Source organism: Lissotriton helveticus, chromosome 5_1, assembly GCF_964261635.1.
Source record: "Lissotriton helveticus chromosome 5_1, aLisHel1.1, whole genome shotgun sequence".
In the NCBI taxonomy this organism is placed as follows: domain Eukaryota; kingdom Metazoa; phylum Chordata; class Amphibia; order Caudata; family Salamandridae; genus Lissotriton; species Lissotriton helveticus.
Window position 1 is genome coordinate 862600672 of NC_136065.1, and position 26842 is coordinate 862627513.

General features: G+C 47.1%; 1 protein-coding gene and 1 non-coding gene across 2 annotated transcripts in view; both read right to left on the minus strand.

Moving 5' to 3' along the window:
- The window catches only part of LOC144754969 (mitochondrial import inner membrane translocase subunit Tim23), a 109069-nt gene that overhangs the window by 26759 nt on the left and 55468 nt on the right, over nt 1-26842 (minus strand). Inside the window, exon 6 of the mRNA XM_078643349.1 lies at nt 18182-18292. Within this exon, the coding sequence (XP_078499475.1) occupies nt 18182-18292 (111 nt within the window). The remainder of the gene's footprint in view (nt 1-18181; nt 18293-26842) is intronic.
- LOC144756926 (small nucleolar RNA SNORA74) lies at nt 2346-2548 on the minus strand. Its single transcript, XR_013595406.1, has one exon. It is a non-coding gene; the product is annotated as a small nucleolar RNA SNORA74 (small nucleolar RNA).

The window sequence follows — 26842 nt, forward strand, 5'->3', positions numbered from 1 at the left end:
GACCCAGGAAGTGGGTGGATACACCCCCTTCCTTTGATCCAGGCCGCCCTGGCACGAGGGCTGGAGTGCCCCAGAACCGGTTTGGCCGGATTATGCAAGGGGCAGCCTTGTGCGCCCCAAGCAGTGTCTGGTTTCTTTCAAACCTCCCTGCTACAATCCACTATCTCCTGTCTGGAGGGCGGTGACACCCTCCTGTGACAGGAAACCCTTTGACCAGGACCCATTTGGTTGAGTTTCGGTCAACTGCAGGGGTCCAGACATTTGTCTGTGGCAGAGGCATCCATTTTGTGGATCTAAGGTCTTTGGAGAAATTAACCGCATTTAAGTAAAGCAACATGTCTTACCCCTCTAGAGGGGTGGAATGCCATCCCCGTCGCCAGAACTGGCGAGGGGATGGTATTCCAAATCGTATGACACCTTACACGACATGTTTTGATAAAGCCAAACCAAAGTTGCTATTTAACCGCGAGGATTATAAGGCACTTAAGAGTATATGGTATGGCATTATCCTGAAACAGCTTAGGGAGTTGTTCCCGACAGCTGCAGACAGGCTCAGCTCATGCTAGAGCTCCATCTCACATAAAACCACGCACTCTGCCTCCAGGATTGATGAGGCCTTCCATAGGAGTGACTCACAGGTTTACATGTGTCCAGATATAGGTTTAGATATAGGTATACTATATCTAAGCAAGGGGTGTTTACACCACCTTACCCCAGCTGAGTGATCAGCCAGTTGTGTCAATTTAAGAACCAGCCAGGGGTGGCAAAAGATATGCTGCAGCCCCTGGTAGGCCTTGGTGGCCCCTATGCCCTGGGCACCTATAGTGCATTATACAGGGGCTGACAAGGAGTCCATTTCCAATTGGTATGTGCCTATAGCACACGTGTCAGTAATTTAGTGAGAGAACAGCAGGCTGGGGGTCTGATCAGCAGGCCCACAGCCTCAGTAGTCGAAAACCAGTGAAGCAAAAAGCAAAAATTTGGGGTGACCATAGGATAGCAGACCCTACTCTCCTACATATTAGTTAGCTTACACCCAAGCTTAAGTTAGCTTTGATAGTGCTGCATAAAGAGTGTCCATAAGGCTGTGCAAAGCAGGACGCGATGGGCCGCTTGCGCCTTACAGAGCAGCCTTACAGAGCATCTTAACACCCATAGACATGAATTATGAGCACTGTTTTTCTGGCAGAATTGGGACAAGCAACAAATGGGTTAGGGCGGAAAGAGCAAGCAACAGGGGAGGGGTAGACAGGACATGCAACGCAGTACAGTGGTGAGCCCAGGCAAGAAAAAATGCAGGAGGCAGAAGTGGATGCAAGTAAAAGGGAAAAAAAGCACATCTGAAAGAAGTGACCCTAGGGAAGACACTGGGCATGGTAAGCAGTACTTGGGTCGTGCTCTAGGGTAGGAACAAACACAGGAAGTGATGCCGGCACTAGCTGACCAAAGAAAAGCCAGTAAATGAGTGAAGAAGAAGTCAACCAATGGTAAGATCTGGGAAGGCTTTAAGTTCCCTTTAATTAAATAAAATGTTGTGCAAGCGACAGCTCATACGCTGTCTCAGGAGACACAAAGTATCGGGTGGGACGGGGAGGTTTCAGGTAGGAGTAGAGACTAGGGTAACTGGCAGATCTGGGGTAGGTAAAGGAATGTGAGGCTTACTTGAGAGTTCAGAAGCGATGGGAGGTAAGGGTGATTTTTGGATTGGTGGGTGAGTAGAGGCAAAGGTGAAAAAAACCTTTAGAAATCCACGTTTGAAGAAGAAGAACAACAAAATTCTCTGAATCATAAAAGACTAACCACCAAATAAGCAAATGTGACGACAAACTATGATTCAGGAAACATATACTGTATAACAGTGTTCAAGAAAGGGAGTATATTTACAGCTTTAGCATCATTTAAAGCGATTGGTGGCCGAAATGTATGTTTAGGAAACTGGTCACATGACACAAAGTTTGGCTATTGCTAGTAGTTTCCATTCAGCTTTTAGGCTCTCAGAAATACTGAGAAGTGTTATCTTCAACGTTGATGGTTTGAAGGTTTGTTATAAGCACCAACAAAAAAAAGGGTACCACAATCAGAGGGCAAGCAGCGTGGAACAACAAGCTAGAAATCAATAAGTACTTGGCCCAAGCTTCAGGAATTAAAAAAACTCAGTAAGTGAAGCAGTGAAAAGGAAGAAAAGAAGCTTGAAGCTAATCAATGGTAATGGGTGGGATTAAAACCCCGTAAGTTTGCTTTTTTAAATGGGTACAATTGATTGTTTTAAGTGACAGCGCATGCACGGTGCCTCAAGCGAAACCAAAACAAGCTCCCAGTAACACTTGGAGCATTTATTTTGAAAGAGTGTATACTTCCAGTCTAGCACTGGATAGCCATGGCTATCATCCAGCGCACTCTCGAGGAAGCACAGCACTGCCAAATACTGGAGCCAGCACCACCAAAACGGTGGAAGTGACAACCAGATTAAAATGGCAAAGCCTTAATCTTCCAGCAGTGTAACACTGTCACAGGCACAGCAAAGCAAGGACAGCTGACTACCGCTGGGGCCGCAAGTCCGGTTTAATTGGTGATCACAATATATTCATGGTGTTGGAGGTTGTGAACTTTAATATTTATGAAGGTGGTGTAGATCTAAATATATGTATATCCCAGTGGTTCTTAACCTGTGGTCCGCGTACCCCTGGGGTAGGGGAGGCCTACTCGCAGGCTCCGCTAAGGTTTTACAAAATTAAGTATTAGCATTAATCAATAAAAATGAATACATTATATACAAATAAAGAAGCAACATTTAAAAATGGAAATCCTTTTCTATATTTGATTTTTAAGTACATAAAATCTTTAAATATTTGAGCATTTGTTTTGTGCATACTTGTTCGGAGTTCCAACTCAAAAAATGCTTAGGATTTGAGTCCCCAGCTTCCAATAATTACTCAGTGGTGGTCCCCAGATTTCAGTAATGATACACTGGGGGTAAACAGAAGTCAAAAGATTAAGAATCGCTGCACTTTCCTAAACACTCCATGAAAAGATCATATTTGCACAGGGATAAACTAAAATCAAAGTGTCTGAAACCAAGTTAAAAGGAAGGAAAGTTTGCATTAAACAAAAGTAGCAGAACCGCTATATTCAATATAAGTGTAATATTAAGTTTTCTACAAAAAAAAAAGCCATGTGACCTTTGCAATGTAAATCCCATAGCACGCACATTAACAAAATCTTTGGGTCAGTATCCATAAACTGACATCACACCACTGGTAGTGCCTTTATAAGATATGGGGACTTCCAGGAGACTAGCATTATCCTTCTGATTGTCACGGAGAGTAATGTTTTATTAAAGACCCATCGGGATCTCTGCAGCTCTGGTGCTGGAAAGCCGATATCTAATGTGACTAGTCAATGGTCTGAGAATGCATTACTACAAAATGCACGTATTATTAAAAAATATATTATATATATATATATATATATATATATATATATATATATATATATATATATATATATATATATATATATATATATATACATACACACACACACACTGAAAAAACCATAGGTTATAGACCATATATAGTTAGGAATTAGCATTTACAAAACCTTGAAAATTCACTGAAAAAAACATAGGTTATAGACCATATATAGTTAGGAATTACCATTTACAAAACCTTATTTTACTCACACAAAACCATTGAAATTCCATATATGGTTAGTTGCACTAACTATATATCGCGCACCCGCAATCCACTGCTGATGATGTCACATATTACATCATTCATGACATGGTCAGTGACATCACTGATGACATCACTGATGACATCTCAAATGACATCACTGATGACATCACTGATGACAACATCCAGTGACTATGTTTCTGTAAAGTTAAAATGTGTCTTACATATTGAAGAATGAGTGGAAGTATAAGTGTCTGGACAAAGGATTTAGTAGGTGCATGACTGAATGTATGAGTGAGTGATTAAATGTGTCTCACTGAGTGCATGGGTTAGTGACTAAACTGTCTTAATTTGTGCATCATTATGTCTGTTGTTCTGTAAACTGCTCCATGTGTTGATCAGTAGCTATATGATTAACTATATGGGTTACTGATTGATTGTCCAAGTATTTGTATGGGAGACTGAGTGTGTGTGTAGCTGGCTGGGAGGTGTGTGACTGTGCAGATCAATGTGTACTTGTATCAATGATTGTATAAGAAGGTAAGTATGTGTTAGTATATGTTTGAAAATGTAAGGTGCTCTATGTTTAACTGTATACACAAGAAAATGGAAGTGTCATTGATTCTTTACAGGACTGACTAGGTGTGTGAGTAACTCCATGGATGAGTGGCAGACTGAGTGTCTGTATAGGTGTATGAGTGCATATGATAGTGTTGTAAAGATGAGTGATTGTATGTATGAATGATTGTATGGGTGAATGAGTGAATGTGTGTGTAGACATAGGAATCAGTGAGTGCGTATGTAGTAACTAGTATTGGTGTGTCAATGGTTTCAAAAATTATACTCTGTATTTAACACTGGGTGAAACAGAGGTTATATTAAAATATGAGGAGATGCATTGTATTGTCACATGAATGATATCAGTGATGTGGTCATTGATGTCAAATGAGATGTCATCAGTGATGTCATCAGTGATGTCATTTGAGATGTCATCAGTGATGTCACTGACCATGTCATGAATGATGTAATATGTGACATGATCAGCAGTGGATTGCGGGTGCGCGATATATAGTTAGTGCAACTAACTATATATGGAATTTCAATGGTTTTGTGTGAGTAAAATAAGGTTTTGTAAATGGTAATTCCTAACTATATATGGTCTATAACCTATGGTTTTTTCAGTGAATTTTCAAGGTTTTGTAAATGCTAATTCCTAACTATATATGGTCTATAACCTATGGTTTTTTCAGTGAATTTCATTGGTTTTTTAACAGCTAATATCTGTAGCTGTAAAGAACAAGTTACTTACCTTCGGTAACGATATATCTGTAAGAAACAGTAGTTAGTATTAGATTCCTTACCTTAGAATATCCCCAGGCGTCAGTCTGGATCCGGAAACTTTTGCGTAGCAGTACCCCTGCGCGTCGGTAGGCGTCGTCTGCAGGCGTCCCCTGCGGCTCCGCGTCGTCGGCGTCGTGATGACGTCGCTGGAGTATATAGACGCCGCCTCCGCGCGCTGACGTCAGTTCTTTGCACACAGCTTTTCCGCGCCAGAACACGCAGAGCCATGTGAGAACTAACACTGGTGCCATTTGAAACTAGGGCCCTGAAAGGGATGTCCTTAACCCTAGGTATCAGTTCGCAGAACGGGGAGGATGGGCGGGGCGGTAAGGAATCTAATACTAACTACTGTTTCTTACAGATATATCGTTACCGAAGGTAAGTAACTTGTTCATCTGAAAGAAACAGGTTAGTATTAGATTCCTTACCTTAGAATAGATACCCCAGCAATACCAACCCCGGTGGTGGGTCTGCGAACCAATACAACCTACACCAGAAAGTCCTGGAGGACCGAACGGCCAAAGAAGCCATCCCTCCGGACTTGACTGTCCAGGCAGTAGTGCCTCGCTAAGGTGTGCAGCGAGGCCCACGTAGCCGCCTGGCAAATGTCCTGCAAAGGGACTCCCCGACCCAGGGCAGTAGTAGCCGCCGTGGCCCGAGTGGAATGGGCCCTCAGCCCAACAGGAGGCTCCTTCCGAGCCAAAGAGTAGCATGCTTTGATGCACAGGACGACCCACCGAGAGATGGTTCGTTTCTGTACCGCCCTTCCCTTCTTCTCACCCACGTAGCCAACAAACAGTTGGTCATCCACCCGGAACTGGCGTGTGCGATCCATGTAGAATGAAAGCGCACGTTTTGGGTCCAGACGATGGAGCCGCTCTTCATCCTTTGAAGGATGCGGAGGCGGGAAGAAGGAGGGCAAGGTGATGGACTGCCCAATGTGAAAAGCAGAGACTACCTTGGGTAGGAAAGAAGGTCTAGTCCTAAGAACCACCTTGTCAGGATGAACAGACAAGAAAGGAGGTTTGACAGAAAGGGCCTGGAGCTCACTCACTCTCCTGGCAGAGGTGATGGCAACCAGGAAGGCCGTCTTTAAAGTGAGAAGACGTAGAGGACAGGAATGAAGAGGCTCAAAGGGAGCGCACATCAGGAATGTCAGAACCAGGTTCAAGTCCCACTGAGGCATCACGAACGGAGCAGGTGGATACATGTGCGTGATGCCTTTTAAGAATCGTAATACAATAGGGGACTTAAATAAAGATGGCTGATCAGGTAGCCTTAAGAAGGCGGAAAGGGCAGAAAGATATCCCTTGATAGTGCCCAGAGCAGAGCCCTGCCGGGCAAGGGAGAGAAGGAAGAGGAGAACCTCGGAGAGAGGGGCAGAAAGGGGATCCACAGCCTTTGCTGTGCACCATGCCACAAATCTGTTTCACCGGCAGGCGTATACCGACTTTGTGGAGGGACGCCTGGCTGCCAGAATTACATCACAGACTTCAGGAGGCAAGTCAAATGGCCTCAACTGTCGCCGCTCAATCTCCAAGCATGGAGGTGGAGACTGGACAGGTTCGGGTGGAGGACCGTCCCCTGCTGCTGCGACAGAAGGTCCTCCTGAAGGGGCAGGCGGATCGAGGGACCGACTGTCATGCTGAGTAGCTCGGGATACCAGTACCTTCGAGCCCAGTCCGGAGCCACAAGGATAACTTGGGCCCGGTCGCGCCTGATCTTCTTCAGCACTCTGGGCAGAAGTGGTATAGGCGGAAAGGCGTACAACAGACCGCAACTCCACTCGCGCCGAAAGGCGTCGCCGAGCGAGTGCCGTCTTGGAAACTCCAACGCGCAGAACTGATGACATTGCGCGTTCTCTTCTGTGGCGAATAGATCTAACCAAGGCTCTCCCCATTGCTGAAAGAGGCCTCTCGCCACGTCCGAGTTCAGACGCCATTCGTGATCCACCGAGCACCGACGGCTGAGTTCGTCCGCCCTGGCGTTCAGAGAACCTGCCAGGTGTTGAACCGTCAGAGTCACGCCCTGACGTTCCAGCCATTGCCAGAGGCGCAGAGCCTCCTGGCAAAGGGTCCACGACCCCACACCGCCCTGTTTGTTGCAGTACCACATGGCGGTGGTGTTGTCCGTGAACACCTGCACTACACTCCCGTTGACAAAGGGGAGGAATGCCTTCAGTGCTAGGCGAATCGCCCGCAGCTCCAACAGGTTGATATGGAGCCGGGACTCCGCCGGAGACCAGAGGCCTCTGATCTCCGCCTCTCCCAAGTGGCCACCCCAGCCCTGGAGGGACGCGTCCGTCACAACCACGTGCTCCGGTTGGGGAAGGGAGAGGGATCTGCCTCTGACCCAATCGCGGTCCGTAAGCCACCACTGCAACTGTCTCGCAGTGCCCTCCGAGATCAGGACATGGTCGGATAGGTTGCCCTGATGCTGGGCCCACTGAAACTTCAGGTCCCACTGCAGAGCCCGCATCCGCCACCTGGCGTGATGCACCAGCAGGATGCAGGAGGCCATCAGCCCCAGAAGCCGCAGCGTCAACCTGACCGAAACCCGGGACAACGGCTGAAAGATGGGAATCAGAGCCTGAATATCCCGGACCCGCCGTTCCGGGGGATAAACCCGAAACTGCGCCGAGTCGAGAACCGCTCCGATGAAAAGGAGCTTTTGAGAGGGACACAGGTGTGATTTCGGCACATTGATGGAAAACCCCAGCTCGTGCAGGAGGTCTGCCGTCATCTGAAGGTGGTGGACGACTGCCAGGGGCGAGCCCGCCTTCAACAACCAGTCGTCGAGGTAGGGGGAAGACTGAAACCCCTAACCGGCGCAGATGAGCTGCGACCACCGCCATCACTTTCGTGAACACCCGTGGGGCGCTGGTAAGGCCGAAGGGGAGCACGATAAACTGAAAATGCTCCTGGCCTACCGTGAACCGCAGGTAACGCCGGTGGGCCGGCAGGACGGGGATGTGAAAATACGCATCCTGCAAGTCCAACGCTACCATCCAGTCTTGTGGGTCTAGGCAGCCAAGACCTGAGCCAAAGTCAACATCTTGAACTTCTCCTTCCGGAGGAAGCCGTTGACGTTCCGTAGATCCAAGATAGGACGCAGGCCTCCCTTGTCCTTCTTGGGTACCAGAAAGTAGTGGGAGTAGCAACCACACCCTACTTCTGGCCCAGGAATGCGCTCGATGGCCCCCTTGGCCAAGAGGGCCGTAACTTCCTCCTGCAGAAGTGTCAAGTGGTCCCCCGACACACGGTGGTTCTGCGGTGGCATGGCTGGAGGAGTGGACTCGAAGGGGAGGGCATAGCCCCTTCGGACAAGCTGCAGCACCCACCTGTCCGATGTTATCGCGCGCCAGCGGGAGTGGTGATGGCGAACCCTGCCACCCACTGGCGTCACGTGAGCCCGAAAGCTCGGACTAGGAAGGCTTGGATGCAGCAGCGGAGGGAGGCGTGGACTGACCACGCCGCTGGCCTCTACCGCCACCACGGCGGAAACCACGGCCGCCACCGCGCTGGGGAGCGTTCTGCGTCGCGTGGCTGGCAGCACGTGTGGGACCGCCCCTCCCTTGGCCACGAAAGGGCCGAAACGAACCCGTCTGCTGGCGCTGGGTCGAAAGACCCAAGGACTTGGCCGTGACCCTGGAGTCCTTGAAGCGCTCCAGCGCGTGGTCCGCTTTGTCACCAAACAGGCGACTGCCATCAAATGGCATGTCCATGAGTGAATTTTGGACGTCTGGCGAGAAGTTGGCAGATCTCAGCCAAGCATGGCGACGAATCGCCACCGTTGTGGACATCGCCCGTCCCAGCGAGTCGGTCGTGTCAAGACCACAACGGATCGAGTACCGCGCCGCATCCCGGCCTTCAACTAAGGCCCGGGTGAGCTTATCCCGCACCTCCTGGGGGCATTGCGGCAGACACTCCTCGACCGTATCCCACAGGGAGTGGGTGTAGCGGCCCAAGAGGCACGCGGTATTACAAGACCGCAGTCCAGCGCTCAAAGAGGAAAAGACCTTTTTACCAAATTGGTCATACCGCTTTGATTCCCGATCGGGCGGAGCCGACGGAAATGCGGACTGCGAAGTGGAGGCCTGGATCACCAGACTCTCCGGGGAGGGATGGGTGGATAAAAAGGCAGGGTCGTCCGAGCATGGACGGTGACGCCTTGCAACATTCCGGTCAACCGGCGCACCAGAAGCGGGCCTGGACCAGGTGCCCAAAAGGACATCCGTCAGGGCCTCATTAAACGGCAGCAGAGGCTCCTGGGGGCATGACTGCGGTTTAAACACTTCGGTCAGAATGTTCGGTTTGACCTTCGCGACGGGGAGCTCAAGGTGCAAGGCCTTGGCAGCCCTCATCAGGACCACCGAATAGGCAGCACCTGCCTCAGACGCCACAGGGGACGGGGAGACAAACCCAGGGTTGGGCGACTCGTCCAGGCCACTGGCATCACCCAGATCACCTACCCAGTCCACATCATACTGGCAGGCACGGGATAAAGGGTCCTCAGACCCCTCCCAACCCTCTCCATACTCATCCTCATCATACCCATATTCTGGGTCGACGATATAGACATCGGGGTCAACGGGCCCCATCGGCGTCGGATCCGGCGTCGGCCGACGCCGGTCCGACTCCGCGTCCGGAGTCGGGGAGGAAATGGGGGTGGCGCCGCGCGGCGTCGGTGCCGGGGACCCGACGCCGGCCGGAGCCGACGGCGGAGTCGCTGCACCACGCGGAGGCGGTACCACGGGTTGGCCCACAGGAACCGACGCCGGAGAGGCCGGGAGACCAGCCGGCGACGAACCAGAGGGAACCAGCGGCGCCGGGGCCGGAGCCACCGGCGGCGTCGGGGCAGGAGCACCCGAACCGCTCGGGCCCCCAGACGGGACCGACGGGCCCGCAGGCGCCGTAGGCCCCGCCGGAGGAGACCTCGCCCTCATAGCAATGAGGAAGGCCTCGATCTCCTCACGCGACGCGCCTTCCCCAGGGACTGACGGGTATGGGGTAGACGGCGTCGGCGACCCACGCGGGGCCGCGGGGGTGGGGTCACCCGAGCCCCCGGCCGCATCACGGGGGGAGTCGGGGGTGCGATGGCGACGCCCCGACTTCTTGTGGTGCTTACCTGACGAGCCGGAGGAATGGTGGCGACTCCCGGAGCGCCCATGGCGGCTCCGCGATCGTTCCCTCGACTGCTCCCTCGACCTCCGACCGGACCGGGACCGCTCTCGACGCGGGGCCGACACCCGGAGCTCGAGAAGCTTGCGGGACCGCTCCCGCCTAGCTTTTCCAGTCAAGGCCCGACAGTCGACGCAGGACTCCACGTCGTGGTCCGCGCCCAGACACCGGAGGCAGAGTCGATGGTGGTCGGTGACCGACATCATGCGGTCGCACTCGTCGCAACTCTTAAACCCAGGCATCCTACCGGCACCGTAGAAAGATTTAAGTTTTACAAACACTTGGTCAAAAGACCGGAGTACTGCTCTTCGGATCTGCGCTAACTGGCGCGGAAAAAAGAAGAACTGACGTCAGCGCGCGGAGGCGGCGTCTATATACTCCAGCGACGTCATCACGGCGCACGACGCCGACGACGCGGAGCCGCAGGGGACGCCTGCAGACGACGCCTACCGACGCGCAGGGGTACTGCTACGCAAAAGTTTCCGGATCCAGACTGACGCCTGGGGATATTCTAAGGTAAGGAATCTAATACTAACCTGTTTCTTTCAGATATGTATTCTTCTTTAAATCCAAAAATATATTTTATATGTTTATGAATAATTTTTTTTTTTTATATATTTTTTTCTTCGTTCCCGCTTCGCGAATCGGGAAGCTTCCCGTTAGCTGACCTTGATGCCGCGAAATAGACCGCGAGCCGGTAAACGTTTCTTTACCGCAACTGCCGCGTTAGAAAACATCGTGACGCCTCCCGTCCGCATGACGTTTCACGTTGTCGCGTGATACGTCATATGACGTGCTACGTTAGCGAACTGGTACGCGAAGCGAGTCGCAAAGCGCAGGTTTCTGGAAGCAAACCGGGAGGCCCTGCAAAGCGCTTAACGTAAACACAGCAGGTCATGTGACTTGGTAATAACACTTTTCATTGGTTCATTTCACTTTTGGTTTCCTAATGATGTAAGACTAGGTCATATAATCTAAAATGAACACTTTTCATTGGTTGAGAACTCTTGTTTTTCCCAAATGATGAAAATCCCTCCTTCTTTCCTCACTCTGACTTTCATCATTGTGAGAGAAAGACCCTTTGTTACCAGTGAGCAATGGCTTCTTTAGTAGCTTCAGCTGGTGCTTCCCCACCACCTCCACCACATCCAAGGAAGAGTGGACCACCTGCTCAAGTTATAATTCAACAAGAAGAGGAAGAAGAGGAACAGGACGACGAGCACGAAGAGAGGCAGTTTTTGCCTGAGGAGCCCAGGACGTCTCACCGGAAAGAAAACTTCATTTGGCAATTTTTTAAAATTCCCAAAGGTCAGAAAAAAGTAAATGCAAGACACGTAACTTGCCTTATATGTCAAGATAGACTGTCCAGAGGGACCGACAAAAAATACAGCTTCGGAAACTACACAATGCATCGCCATATGACTAGGTGGCATCCTAACAACTACAGTGCTGCACAGTTTCGGAACGACCTAGATAATCTCCCTATTATGGCCAGAAGATCTGTTGTACCGGAAGTAACGGGACCAGAGGGCAGGGAGATGGTGCCAAATATTCAAACGAGATTTCATGAAGTAAAACACGTCTGCGTACATTGCAGTGGATTCATTTGCTACGGAGAAAGAAGCATCACTGATCAACAGAGCTATTGACTATCATATGCAAGTTTGTACGAAACGCCCCAAATAATAAATACTTTTTTTTTGTTTTGTTGCTCCTGTTGAGCCCTTTACAATGAATCGTTTTCATTGCCCCCTGCTCAGAAAAATTCAAAAAAAGTAAAAAAAATTTCAGAAAAATAAAAAAATATAAAACAACAAAAAACAACAAAAAAAAAGTTCTTTTCAGAACTACCTCCCCGTTATTAAAAAATTGGTACAATATTTGGAACTGTGCCAACCTCTATTTCTCGTAGTACGCTTCCCAGTTCGCTCGCCGGTACGCGAACCAAAAACAGTAAGTATAAGGGAAGGAAACACACTTATGTTAAAAGAAAGACAGCTATAGGGGAGTAAACTAGAGATACTATTACCCGTAATCCACTGCTGATGATGTCACATATTACATCATTCATGACATGCTCAGTGACATCATCAGCAGAGGATTGCGGGTTTTTTGGCAACGTGCCTTATCCACGGTTTAATAACGCTGCCTTTTGCTTTATATAAGTTTACAAATTGTATAAAATATATACCAATAGGTCGTTATGAACCTTTAGGTAGTGCTTTTCTTCATGAGGTCTGGTCGCTTCCATACACATACAGATGTTTCAAAGATGATCAAGAAGTTTATCTGAATGGAGAGGAATGCACTGAGACGCCAGATCATTCACTAATGTGTAGGCACATACAGTTACACCGTTCATGCAACAAACACCGACCAAATATGGCTTGCGTGTTGCAAGGCACGCCAGTTCCTGCTATCATCCCCACGTTCAAGTTGTTGGAAAATGGTAGTTATTTGATGCTCAATAATGAAGATTGTTCTGGGTTAATTAAAAGTATTCCTTTTATCGTAACAGTAAGTAAACGGGTTATTTGCTGCAGAAATGTTCTATTTCCTCCCACACATGAACATAGGGAGTTTTCAATCTCGCCACAAATACCAACCGTGGGAGCATATTTCAACGGCATGGCAAGAATAAGAGCTCTTTTGTCTCAGAGAGAGGTGGCCTTGAGTTCGGCCCGTGAAACTTTCGTGCTTCACATAGCGAACACCCGTACAGAGGTGCAGACCCTTTTCAATACAGATTTGCCTTTCCATTTCAGCAAGATGGTTCGGACTATCTTTAACGCATCCTCCACAAAGGCCCTGGCGCACTTTTTTAAAGTTGTTACCAGTGGTCTCGTGACTTCATTTGAGAAAATCTTTGGAGTCATCCCTGCTTTCTTTCATTCTATTTTTTCCACTCTGCTTTGTGGATTGCCATTTTTACTTGCATTACCAGCGGACGCTCGTGCTTTTTTACATTTTTAAATATGGATGTCCCTCCTGTGCAAGCTCCCGCCCTGCAGCTGCTGACACTGTTCCGCAATCGCATGCTAGAATATTATGGCACAATGCCATTGGCGATATTAAGCACGGCATATGGATTATCTTTTCGATTCTCCTACTTCACCTGTGTGCAGCCTGTATTTCACTGCCTGACCTGTGATTTTAATTGGGCCATTGATTTGTGTCTCTGCGGACCGGTTTCTCCTGACGTCGACTTTAATCAGCTGATGACTCCTATCATTACTCACGAGTTGGTTTGTCCTGGCGAAAGGATTATGGCTGTGGCATTGATGCATGGACTAATTGGTCCCTGGAATTTACTGGCGGCAACACAGTCTTTCTTGGAACAGAGCTTTCTTGAAAACCCACCGAGCTGTCCTCTGATGGTGATAGAGGATCCGGTGCTGGGAGAGCACGTATGTTCTTTTCCGCTTTTAAATTGGATGGCTGAACTCTTTTCGGATGAAGACGGTGACTTCCTATTGGAGGCTGTTGCAGCTTATTTTGCATACACAGTTATGTCATAGACCTTTTTCATGTTTGATATGCTGAGTACTAGCATTTCATTGACAATTCATTGACTTATTTGTCAAGTTTTTATTATTTAGCTTGCCTATTGGCTTAAGACTCGATAAAGTACTTGGCTGTTTTATTTTTCTTTAGCATTAAATTTTCCTAGTTTTTTTAATATTTTACCTTGCGGACCGTCCACATATAAAGTTGCAATCTGCTCTCATGAGATAGCACTTCTATTATCTTATTCAGTTCGTTTCCGGATCATGGTGAGGTGTCATCTAGGTCCTGGATATCTTTACACCGTGTTAAGTTAGCATGGGCTCATTACCGGTTTAAACGCCATTTTTCCTTTTTTGCAACTTCTGCACACGACACTTAGTTGTTGCTTTAGCTTTCAACCTAATAGTTCATCGTGATTTACATGAGAATAATATGTTATTGCTCTACTATCTGCTTTACTTGTTAAACTATATCTGTACAGCGAGTGCTGAAGTTTCAAGAACAACACGATACAGAATTGTTATGAGGTCTGATCTCCACGACTTCATACTCATAACATAAGTGCAGCTTCTGCCAATTCTGGGCATGAGGCGGGTTTTATATTGCTTTGCCGAACACACATACACAACAGTTGATGCGGTTCACATGAAGAGAGAGCCGGTGTATGCTGATGTGATTCCTTCAAATCTAAGACACTAAAGTATGGGCACGCCCTAAACCAACACAAAGAGACCTTCTTAGCAAATAATATAATATGTGTATTAGGGAGGGTGAGATATAAGCAGCCGCGGGCCGTGGAGGGAGTTACGGTGGGGCGGGGAGGGGCAGGGTGGAGCCCTCTCCACCCTGCCCCTCCCCCTCCCCACCTCCCTGCCCCACCGTAACTCCCTCCACGGCCCGTGGCTGCTTATAAGTGTTGATAACTCTTATTCATTTACAGCACGTTAACATACTGTCACCATTCGCTGTTTATGTACTAGTAACTATGCTGGTAATTTTGCTACTGATAATATGTGTACTTGTATTATCTAAGATACTACGCCTGAGAAGACGGCATTAGTAAATAAACATTTCAAATACACGTGTTCTTCTTAACTCCATGTTCTGGTTTCTAAGAAATATATAACGACCGACTGTTCATGAGTTCCACGTATCCTGAGGTACTATAAGTTCATATTCTGGATTGTCTAAACATTGAGAGTTTGTTATATCCAATGTGACACTGTACCTAGCTTGCTAAGGGGTTTTTGAGTACTAAGGTGAGTTTTGGGGCACCCTAATTCGCCGAGGTTCCAATCCTCTGTCCACAGTTCTGTGTGAGAACAGAAACCCTGCGACAGGGGCACCCCCGACCCTTCCTGGAGCTTCATCACACTTGCGATACAACTCCAGCAATGCGCCACCTTTACGGCACAGTTACATCACGCATCTGTGCTGTTTTTGCCCCATGATGCGCCGCATTGTAAATGCAGCACACCATAGGTGACGGAACAGCGGCACAGAATGACTAACACATCCCTGGTGATGCGCCAGTCATCATAAATGTATCCCTATGCTTCTTATCTTGTTAGAGATGAACCGCCATATGTATCAAAGTTTTTTGCATTTCCTAAATAGCGAACTTTAAGGAATAAATAGCGATTCTTTACCATTCCTAGTTTGCGATGAGCTATTTTGTAGGGACTGGTAGCCCGATGTGCCTTTGCTATGTCTCAAGATATATGCTCCAGTGGTTTTTACGAAAATTAACTTTGAAAAATATATATTGGGCTACATTGGCCTATATATATGTTGGAGCCCAAATGTAGCCCAATGAAGCCCAATGTAGCCCAATGTAGCCCAAAGATGGCCGCCAGAGACAAAAAAAACAAATGTAGCCCAAATATCAGCCAGATGTAGCCCAACTATAGCCCAGTGACAGAATGACCAATCAGCTTCGCAAACCTCCGTTACGCGAAGCGGAGCGCTGTTACAGATATATATCTTTTTTTTAACGTTAATTTCTCAAAATCCACTGGAGCACATATACTGAGACCTAGCAAAGGCACATCGGGCTACCAGTCCCTAATATTTTACCAAGTTTCGTGCAAATCCATTCAGCCGTTCGATTATTATTATTTTTTTTTGCCCCGCGGGGCCCTTTTAAAACCTCCACATCAAACCTAGGGGGTCAGCGAGGATCTACTATGCCCCCTTATGGTCATTTGCCCCTTCGCTTTGGCCTCCTCTTGTCTCTCGATCCTACCGAGAGACAAGATGGCGGCCGCTACGGACTGTTTGGAATGTTTACAGACGCCGGAGAACCAATCAGCTTCGCTTCACAAAGCTCCGTTGCGCGAAAAGTCCGCGAACCGGAGCGCTTCCCGGTCCGCTGTTACATATATATATCTTTTTTTGAACGTTAATTTCTCAAAATCCACTGAAGCACATATATTGAGACCTACAAAAGGCACATCGGGCTACCAGTCCCTACAATTTTGCCAAGTTTCGTGCAAATCCATTCAGCCGTTCGGGCTAAAAGTGAGGCCAACCGCCCTATGGAAAACTCAATGTTAAAAACACGTTTTGGGACCCCCCTTTTTTCTCGACCCCCCCTTGACGAACCCCCCCCAAATTTTCAAGGGCTGCTCAGAAACAAAAGGTGCCATTTTCCTGAAAATTTCAGCCAATTCCGTCCACAAACGCCAAAGTTATTAGACATAGAATTTTCAAAAATCCCATAGAGAAAAAATCCTAACTATATATACACCTACTGGCGACCGCCAGTAGGGGGGTGTGTGTGTATATATATATATATATATATATATATATATATATATATACAATCAATCAATCATACTCCAGTCCACTCAATCCTGGGACAGTATGAGGCACGAACGCAAATCGCGTGTTTAAAGAATTTTAATCAGCCAAGATAGCAGAAAGCATAACAAACTCGACGCGTTTCGGGGCTCCTCCCCCTTGGTCACTCGTGACCAAGGGGGAGGAGCCCCGAAACGCGTCGAGTTTGTTATGCTTTCTGCTATCTTGGCTGATTAAAATTCTTTAAACACGCGATTTGCGTTTGTGCCTCATACTGTCCCAGGATTGAGTGGACTGGAGTATGATTGATTGAATTGTTGGGCTCGCTGCCCGGCACGAACCACTGTTGCTGCGGGAGGGTCCAAGCGAAGTACGGCGTCTTGCTGTGCAGTTTCTTGGTATATATATATATATATATATATATATATATATATATATATATATATATATATATATATATACACACACACATACATATACATACACACACAAAGTGGAGTTATATCTTTTAGAGTGACTGGTATATTGGTCTTGTTTTCAGGTGGTAAATGCACCTAGAATCAATCAGCACTACATATTGCTTTAGTAATCGCAGTATCTTGATCGCTTTAGGTTTGTGGATCTAAGGTGATATTCAGCAGTAAGTTGAAAGCACCCCCATTACTAGAGAGCCAGGTGTTTACTTTGACATTGTATATGGCCTGAGGGCGAGTACTTTATGGTACCATAGTAGCTTACGAAGTGTCAGTTGATTTTGTATTTTATATTTCATCCAAATCCATCTGGCGCCTGGATCTCAGATTACCCAGAGTATCTCACATGGTAGTTCTTTAACCATTGAAATCGATAACCCTCTTATTAGGCATGAGAAGAACAAATGTGTGTAATATAGCCTGGTGCAATTAATGGTGGAGTCTTGGCTTAAAGGATGCGTTTCCTGAGAAATTATTACACTTGCTCTCAATGATCTGAACCAAGTTAGCATCGCCCAAAATTAGATTCTCTTATTTAAACCTTTGGCATTGCATGAAATAATTCACAATAATCTAAAAACCATATCTTAACATTGATAGATTTGGCTTCTTTGTTACGAAATCTATGAATTCTGCTACACTTTCATGGTGTCTTCTAAAACCCCTCACCCCTTTCCATCCCAAACAACTCATCCCTACCCCCTGCATCCTCCTTCCCCACAGAGCAGAGATCTGGGAGTACTCTGAGCAAGAGTCTTCTCCAACCCTCCACCTCAAGCTGGGTGCCTTGAATTTGCCCCTATGACTGATCTCCGTTGGCACCCGCTACCGTGGCTGTTGTGGTGCGGTTTTTCCACATTAACAGGCTGAGAAAAAAAGGCAAAAAAACAAGAAGAGGGGTAGGGTGGTGAACATGAAGGAAATAATATTTTGTTCCTATGAATGCTTTGCTGTTCTCACACCCAAAGGAAAACTTCACCAGCTTCTATCAGACACTTTAGAGCATGGGTATTCACAGATTTTACCGGGGGCCACCTAGTTTGGCCTTTGGTATTATTCCATGCCTGCAAAGGTTTTATCTGCATTTGAGATGAGACCAATGTTGCAGCACAGGATCTGTTAAGAGTTCACTACTATTAAACCCTGCAAGGTTAAATGGACACAATTTGAATGACCAACATTGAGGGGAGGTACATTTACACACCTGTGGATTTATAAAGCATGCCTGTTAACGTTCCAGCACCTACAGTATTCAGGTCATCTTCTGCACCTCTTGTCTTTTCAATGAGGACGCCAAATGCACTGTACAGTAAGGCTAAAAAAGAAAAAAATTAAGACATTACCAGGGAAGTGTAGACAACAGCATGACGCCACACTAAGTTTGAAGGAAGCTGCAATAAACATCTTACTGACATATTAAAACTACCGCTTTGAAATAGGGCTATAAAGTGAACCAGAGAACACAATGCAATGAGCAAATACCTGCACTAACGTTTAGAAAAATGTACAAGAGGAATACATTCACAGGAAAATCATGGGCCAATATTGTTGGCTTTTGTTGAAATCCGATATTGCCACTGATGAATCAGAAGCTACTTAGAGATCCATAAACACACCAAACCGTTTAATGTAGGCTAGCTAGTTTATCAGTTTGCTGCCTAAGGGTTTTAGAATAATGCTACTAACAGTTTGTCTTCAACTGAATTCAATAGTACTAGGACAGTGCATTTGCCAAAAGACACATTTTACCATAACCAATTAACTGCTGTAAGACATTATCGAAACACGGAGACTAAATCCATACATCTGTGATTACATAATATTGTTTAAAAAACAGTGAAACATCTGCGAATATTGCAAGTTCACTAAATATGATGATGCATCTTTGGCCCAAAGCCATCATGCTTCAGACTTAGTGACTGACACACAGAGAAGAAACACCATTCATAATCCTTAATTTCGTTTTTTAAACGAGGAAAAAAATCTGTACTTGGATTACACTACCAGTTCACTGGCCTGACTGGTATATTTGCCAAAGAACCATACAAAAAGTTGGCCACTTCGATTAAAAAAAACAAAAAAAAAAAAACGAGAGAGAAGGAAACATGGTGTAGGAGGCTTCACATATGGGAATATACAAGTGTAAAAAAAAGTCACCTGGCTTTATCATATGCCCCACCAAACAAAAATAAAGAACCGCTTTATTTACATGTTTAAATACGATGGGTTTAAAAAAATGTTTTAACATGGTACATCAGACGAAAATCACAATACAACAGGTGAGTTGAAACACTAGTCAATATTACTAGTCCAGTAAGCAAATACGGCCTGTTCTAAACATACCCGGAAGCAATTTAGGACTTACAGTTTTATATTTTAAGAAATACCGGGCTACTTCCAAAGCGGTTGATTTTGGTTCCAAAAATGTACAGAATCTAGTGCATTAAAGATAAAAAATATATAATAAACTGCTGTCTCAAACTGCACAATTTAGAAGGACAAAAAGTTAATAAAACCACGACTGATCTGCCCAATTCCATCACAAGCACCTGGAAATACCCTCAGTTAGGATTTCCTGACATAGGATTTTTTTTAAGCTTGCTGTGCCATTTGGTCCTGCCTCAGAACTGCTAGGTCATCTGAACAGAAACGAGCAATAGGTGAGGGACAGCACAAATCATTGTTGTCATTAAGTTTATTAGGCCAGGCCAGTTAACTCCGCTCACAAAGTTTTCCGCACTCTGCAGAGCATGCAGAGTTGCAAAAAACTCTGCTTCGCGTGCAGTTTTTTCTTCGCTGGCCAGCGTTAAGTTGGTGAAAAATCCAACACTAGACCACCTCCCAGCGATATTTCTCACCGTGGCTGCTCACGTTGAGAAACCATCTACTTGCATTGAGGAACCATCCGCTCTGTTGAGAAAACTGCAGCTCGAGGAAAAAAATATTCAGAGGCAGAGAGAAGCAGCACCCCCTTGCGCCAAGCATGATGCCATTCGCGCTGATTTTCAAAAAATGGAGAAACACCCAGCGCTAGAAAACAGCACAAACGGCACGGACTAACGCACTCCACTACTTAAGGAACTCCACCTATCATGTTAGAGGCTTTTGGTCACGTAGTGGAACTCCACCCAGCCCTAGTTGTCATCCAATTCGGTTTTATTAGGATTAAACAAACAAAGAGACAATAACCGTTAAACTCGTTCGCCTTAAAATGGGATTTCCCAATTATTATTTTTTTACAGATCTCATTTCTGCTAGCCTTAGGACTCTGCACACTTTACCACTGCTGACCGGTGCTAAAGTGCACGTGCTCACTCCTTAAGTCAAGTCAATCAATCTTTATTAGGTTAATAAAAACGATAAAAACATAGCAACCAATAAATCACGGGATATAACAATTGAGAATACCTAGGGCAAAAAAAAAAAAACAGCCACTAAGGTAAAGTTACTTAAAACCCATCAATAAATCTTTGTTCCATGCCAAAACTATATCATAAATTATGGTATAGTTTTGCCATGGAAGAAAGTGACTTGTGCATACATAAACAAATTACACCCAAAACACATCGAGTATAACAACTCCAAATACATCAGCATTAAAACATTACATCCCCCACTATAATCCTCAACCTTTCATCAACAGAAAAACTATAGACATTAGAGCACGTGTATTCGTTTTGCTATAGCCTCACAGTTAACATGTATCCAGTCAAGTCAATTTATGCAGATATTAGACCAGAAATTGACTTTTAAACCGCTCAAATGCAAACCACTGCATTAAAAAAACATTACTTTCCCACTATATTCTTCAGCCTCACAGCTCCCGAGAATTTGATGGACCATTGTGCAAATATGTTCGGTTTACAGAAACTGCAAGTAGAGTAAGGCTGGTCTACCGAGTCTAATTTTCAGAGCCCTAAGCAATGGAATTAATAACCATTTCCATGGTACAACATGCAATTTACAACAACAAAAAGCGAATCGATTGAGCTGTACAGGAGTCATGGGGCATAATTCAAGGTCTGAGTGACAGTACGCACCAAATGGAGTAAGAGAGCAGAAAATTGACTATGTTAAACCGAAGTAAAATCTCTGGACTGGTAGGGAATAAAAAAAAAATAATAAAAAAAAAAGGTCTCCACACCATCTGTGGTAAGAAGCAAATCTGAAGCTATTTTTTTTTTTTACTCTTGGTGTTCTTTGCCCGCCTCACGAGGTAAGAAATTCTGTCTTTAGTCACCTTTTAGAAAAAGTAGAGACCTCCCGTGGATTCTAAAAAAATTCTGGTCTCCCTAGCGAGGAAAATTGTTCTTAATCGTAGCAACAGCAACATTATTGCGCCGTAAACAGTCCGTGATTAAATCCTGATTTAAAAGGTAGTTTCTTCTTTGGAACAAATGGAATGCCACAACGTAAGTGGGACTAATTAATATAGTCCTCCACGTACAGCAAGCCCAACTTCAAATGACACAAGTAGGCGCGCTATAGGGGAAGATTCTCAGTAGCATGAATCAATTGCAAAATGAACGCCTAGCTTTGTGAGAGAAGGAATAGCACCCACGTTTTCACAAGAGTCTAAAAATTGGGAGTAGTTAGAGTTCCAGAGGAATGAATACCATAGTACTCCGTTAGGAGGACAGAGCATCCATTTGGCGGCATTCCTGAATTAAATCCATACATCACTGCTAAATAATAGATCACCTTTAAGGGGGACACAGAAGCAACACTACAGGGGGCTCTGCATATACTGAAAAGACCTATAGTTTGTGTCTGTTACCCAACAGCAGCAAGTTTTTTCTTTGCACTGAACCCACACCCAAGTCAACACTTACTGCATTATTCAGCATGTAGTGTGGCGTAGTCATGTTTTAACCATTGGCTACCCTGAGGTGTACACCAATACAAATAGCACCATAAAGCAAATGGCTCCTGCATCACCTACCCAAAGTGCAGTTTTCACGTGAATACAGTGTACAACCATGTGATTGACAAGTAACGAATAGTTTTCTTACCTGTCGGTGTAGTTTTGCAGCTTGAAGATCTTTCTGGATTCACTATGCTGTGCATTATTCCGCGGTCTTGTGGTTGGGTCCGGATTCGTAGTCTTTTCTTTGTTTTTTTTTTTTTTTTTTTTTTTTTTCTCTTTGCCCAGGTGGGCGTCGGCGTCACACCCCCTTTGGGTGTATTTCCGGTGACGTCGGCATGCTTCCTGCGGAAGCTCCCACTCTTGGGCGCCATCTTCGGGTTCTTTTTTTCCGTGTTTCTTTCGTTTCCGAAGTAATGGCAATGTTCTTCTTAGTTTGTATTTACCGCTTTGTATTTTCAAAGTCTATTCTTTAGTTAACCACCTCTTCTCTCTCCAGCCTCATCTTTCTGGCGGAGGTGGGTGGGTTCGCTAGTGAATCCAGAAAGATCTTCAAGCTGCAAAACTACACCGACAGGTAAGAAAACTATTCGTTTTGCAGCGTGAATCTTTCTGGATTCACTATGCTGTGCATAGATTTTGTAGCGGTTTCTCATCTCTGTGGCGGCTGGGTGGAAGATGAGCGTTGGGTGTTGAATATGTGCTGTAGCACCTTCTGTCCCACTTGAGCTTCCTTGTTCATTTGTATGTCCACACAGTAGTGCTTCGTGAACGTGTGCACCGAAGCCCATGTTGCCGCCAGGCATATGTCCTCTATGGGTGTGTTAGCCAGGAAGGCTATTGTAGCGCCCTTCTTCCTGGTGGAGTGGGCACGTGTCCCCTCAGCCAGTTCCTGTCCTGCCCGTTTGTGGCAGAGTTGGATTGTTTGTGCGATCCATCGTGCAATGGTCCTTTTGGTTACTGCTTTGCCCATGAAGCTGTTTGCGAAGGACACAAAAAACTGTTTCGTTTTCCTGTGCCCCTTTGTCCTTTCAATGTAGTGCATGACTGCCCTTCTGGCGTCCAGGGTGTGCAGAGCTCTCTCTGCGCTGGTTGTGGGTTTTTGGAAAAAACTCGGTATCTGTATAGACTGGTTCATGTGAAAATTGGATACCACCTTCGGCATGAAGTGTGGGTCAGTCCTCATCACAACTCTATCGTTGTGTATTTGTATGTATGGTTCTTGTAGCGTCAGCGCTTGAAGCTCGCTTACTCTGCGTAAGGACGTTATCGCAACCAGGAAGGCTGTTTTCATAGTTAGCATCTTTAGGGAGGCCTTGTGAAGTGGTTCAAAGGGCTCTTTCATGAGTTCCGTTAGGACTGTGTTCAAGTTCCATGCAGGTGGCGGCACCCGCTTGGGTGGTGCGATCCTTTTCGCTCCTTCTAGGAATCTCTTCACCACCTGTGATGTGAAGAAGCTCCTGCACGTTTCTCCCCTTGTGTAGGCTACTATCGCTGCCAAGTGAACTCTTAACGAGGATGAGCTAAGGTTCTTCTCCAGTAAGTGCGTCAGGTACCTTAGCACTGTGGAGTCCCTCTTCATCTTATTGTGGAGTCTTTCCTGTCTGCACCATATTGTGAATCTTTTCCATTTCGCAACGTAGCACTTTCGAGTGCTGGGCCTTCGTGCCTCCCGAAGTACCCTCAGGGTGCTTTCTGGTAGTCTCAAATGTGCGAACTCTATGTCCTCAGGAGCCACGCTACTAGGCTCATGCTCTCTGGCTCTGGATGCAGTACCTCTCCGTTCTGCATGGACAGTAGATCTTTCCTCCTGCTGAATCTGTGGGGTGCACACTGTGTCATCTCCATGATCTGCGAGTACCAGGTCTGCCTCGCCCACTGCGGTGCGACCAGTATCAGTGTCATGTTGCTCGCTCTGCACTTGCTCAGTACTCTGTGCATCAGTGGTATCGGGGGAAAGGCGTAGGCAAATGTCCTTGACCAATCTATCCATAGGGCATTCCCCAGTGTCCCCTCCTCGGGCTGCCTGGATGCGAAGTTTTGGCATTTTGCATTCTGGCGTGTGGCAAACAGGTCCACCGATGGTGTCCCCCACCTGTCGAACAGGTATCTTGTCTCCTGAGCATTGAGCTCCCACTCGTGGGATGCCGATGTCTGCCTGCTGAGCCAATCGGCTTGTATGTTGTCCTTCCCTGGTAGGTGTATGGCTAGCAGGTCTATCTTGAGAGGGATGGCCCATCTCCATATCTCCTGCGCCAGCGTTGAAAGCGGTGCGGACTGTGTGCCCCCCTGCTTGTTGATGTAGAACATCGCAGTGGTGTTGTCTGTTTGTATCAATACCCTGTGCTTGTACAGTCTTGTTTGAAAGGCCTTCAGTGCAAGGAAGATTGTCTTCAATTCTAAGTAATTGATGTGCTTTGTGGCATCCGTCGGTGTCCACAGTCCCCTCACCTTGAGCTCCTCCATGTGAGCGCCCCATCCCTTCAGGGATGCGTCTGTGGTGATGGTCACTGTTGGCGTTGGGGGCGTTAGAGGCTTTCCCCTTGCTATGTTCTCCATGGTCCACCATGTCATCTCCTTCTGCACTGCGTGCGTTACAACCACTAGATCCTCCCAACTGCCTGTAGCTTGTGACCATTGCTCCTGTAGCCATTCTTGAATGGGTCTCATGTGGAGTCGTACATTCGGTACCAGGTGGATGCATGATGCCATCATCCCCATGATCTTGCTCGCCGTCCTCACTGTCCGAGCTTGTCCCTTCCGGTAGAGGCGAGTTTCCTTCACCAGCGCCCTCGCCCTCTTCTCGCTGGGGAACACCTTGCCCTGTAAGGTGTTGATCTGTGCTCCCAGGAAGATCTTCACTTGTTCCGGCTCCATTGATGATTTCTTCCAATGGATGGAGAACCCCAGGTTTATGAGCGTGCTGGTCACTGTATGTGCGTGCAGCTTGCATTTCTGGTATGAGTTTGCTTTCACCAGCCAGTCGTCCAGGTAAGGGTATACATGTATTCCCTGCCTTCTTAGGTGCGCTGCGACTGCTGCGAGGCACTTTGTGAAAACTCTTGGTGCCGATTTTAGACCGAAGGCCAGTGTCGTGAACTGGTAGTGGCTTTCTCCGACGGTGAACCTGAGCATGTGCTTGTGCTTCCTGTTCATTGGGATGTGCAGGTATGCGTCTTTGAGGTCTATAGTGACCATGAAGTCCCCGGTCTGCAACTGTGGGAGCACCTCTTGCAGGGAGGTCATTTTGAATTTTTGCGTTCTTATGAATTTGTTCACGAACCGTAAATCGAGAATGGGCCTCATTGTCTCGTCTACTTTTGGTACCAGGAAGTATGTTGAGTATACTCCTGTGTTTCTTTCCTTGAAGGGTACCCTTTCTATGGCCTGCTTCTGCAGGAGTTCTTTTGCTTCTTCCTGAAGGCACTGCAGCTGCTTGCTTGCTAGCGGCTTTCTTCTTGGTTTTCTGTTTGTTGGCCTCGCCTCCAACTCTATGCAGTATCCGAATTGGATAATGTTGAGGATCCATTTGTCTGATGTGATTCCTCTCCACTCCTGGAGGTGGAATCTTAATCTTCCTCCCACTGGTGTCCTGTGGTCGTAGGTGTCTAGTTTGTCTTGACCCATCTGTACGTGCTGCCCCCTGGGATCTTTTTTGTGGGTGGGCACACGGATTTTTTTGAAGTCACTTGGAGGTGGGCTGCTGGCCCCCTCTTCTATTTTGTCCCCGTCCATTTCTCCCTCGAAAGGACTGGCCTCTTTGTTGGTACTGCCAGGGCTGTTTCTGATGGCCCTGCTGACCCTGCGAGTCTGCCTGGTGCGTTTGCTGGAAAGCCTGGTGTGATGTACCTGGCTGGTTTCCGCCTCTTCCGCCGGGCCTCCGTGACGGGGTGCCCCTCTTGTTCCCTCTGAACTGCAATGCTCCCATGGATCTTGCTGTTTCGTTATCCTTCTTAAGTTGGCTGAGTTGCTCATCAACTGTTTGTCCGAAAAGCGTACTGCCGTTGAATGGTGTGTTCAGGATGCTGTGTTGCACCTCCGGTTTGAAACCGGATATCCTGAGCCAGGCGTGTCTCCTTTCCGTGACGCCCATCATCATGAGCCTGCTGGCGGTGTCTGCCCCATCCAGGGCCGTCTTAAGGCAAGAATTTGCAGCATTCTTCCCCTCTTCAATTAGCTTTTCGGCTTTCTGCTTGGCATCCTGGGGCAAGTCCTTCACCAACTGCCCCAGTCCCTCCATGATTTGGTACATGTGTCTGTTTACCAGGGCGTTGGAATTAGCCATGCGCCAGTGGGTCGCGGCATTCCGTTCGATCCTTCTGCCCACCAGATCCATCCTTTTGCTCTCTTTATCCGGTGGCGGGCCCGAGGTAGTGGGTACGTTAGCCCTCCTCCTTGCTGTGGCCGTGATAATGGAGTCTGCGGAGACCGTGCCCTGAATGTAGGCCGGGTCCTTTGCGGCATGCTTGTACTTCTTCTCAGTTCTGGGAGTTACTGCCTTGCATGTTGCGGGCTCCCTGAAAGCTTCCTTCCCCTGAGCCAAGACGCTCTCGAGCATCGGGAGGAACTGGCTCCTCGTTTGTGTTGGGAGCAATGTTTCCAGAAGGAAGTCTGCTTTCTGCTTCTCTTCGTCGAGCTTGAGCTTGAAAGCTGCTGCGGCAGATTGTATCACCGCGTTGTAGGCCCCGATGTCGTCCGGCGGCGAGGGCCTCGAGGGGTAGGTGTCGACCACCTCCTCCGGGCTGTCGGTGTCGACATCGATGTAATCTACCTCCTGAAGGTCATAGGGCGCCGACTCTGTGTCTGTCCTGCCCTCATCTTCCTCCCCATAGCTGTAGCTCTCGTGGGGATTCTCGTACTCCTCCTGGTCGTCGAACACCTCGACGTCCTGGTCTTGCTCGGTGACTTCGGCGACCTCTTCTTCTTCCTCCTCGACCGCCTCCAGCACTGGTGGCTTGGTCTTGTGAGGGATCGTGAAGGCCTTCATCCTTGCGTCGAAAT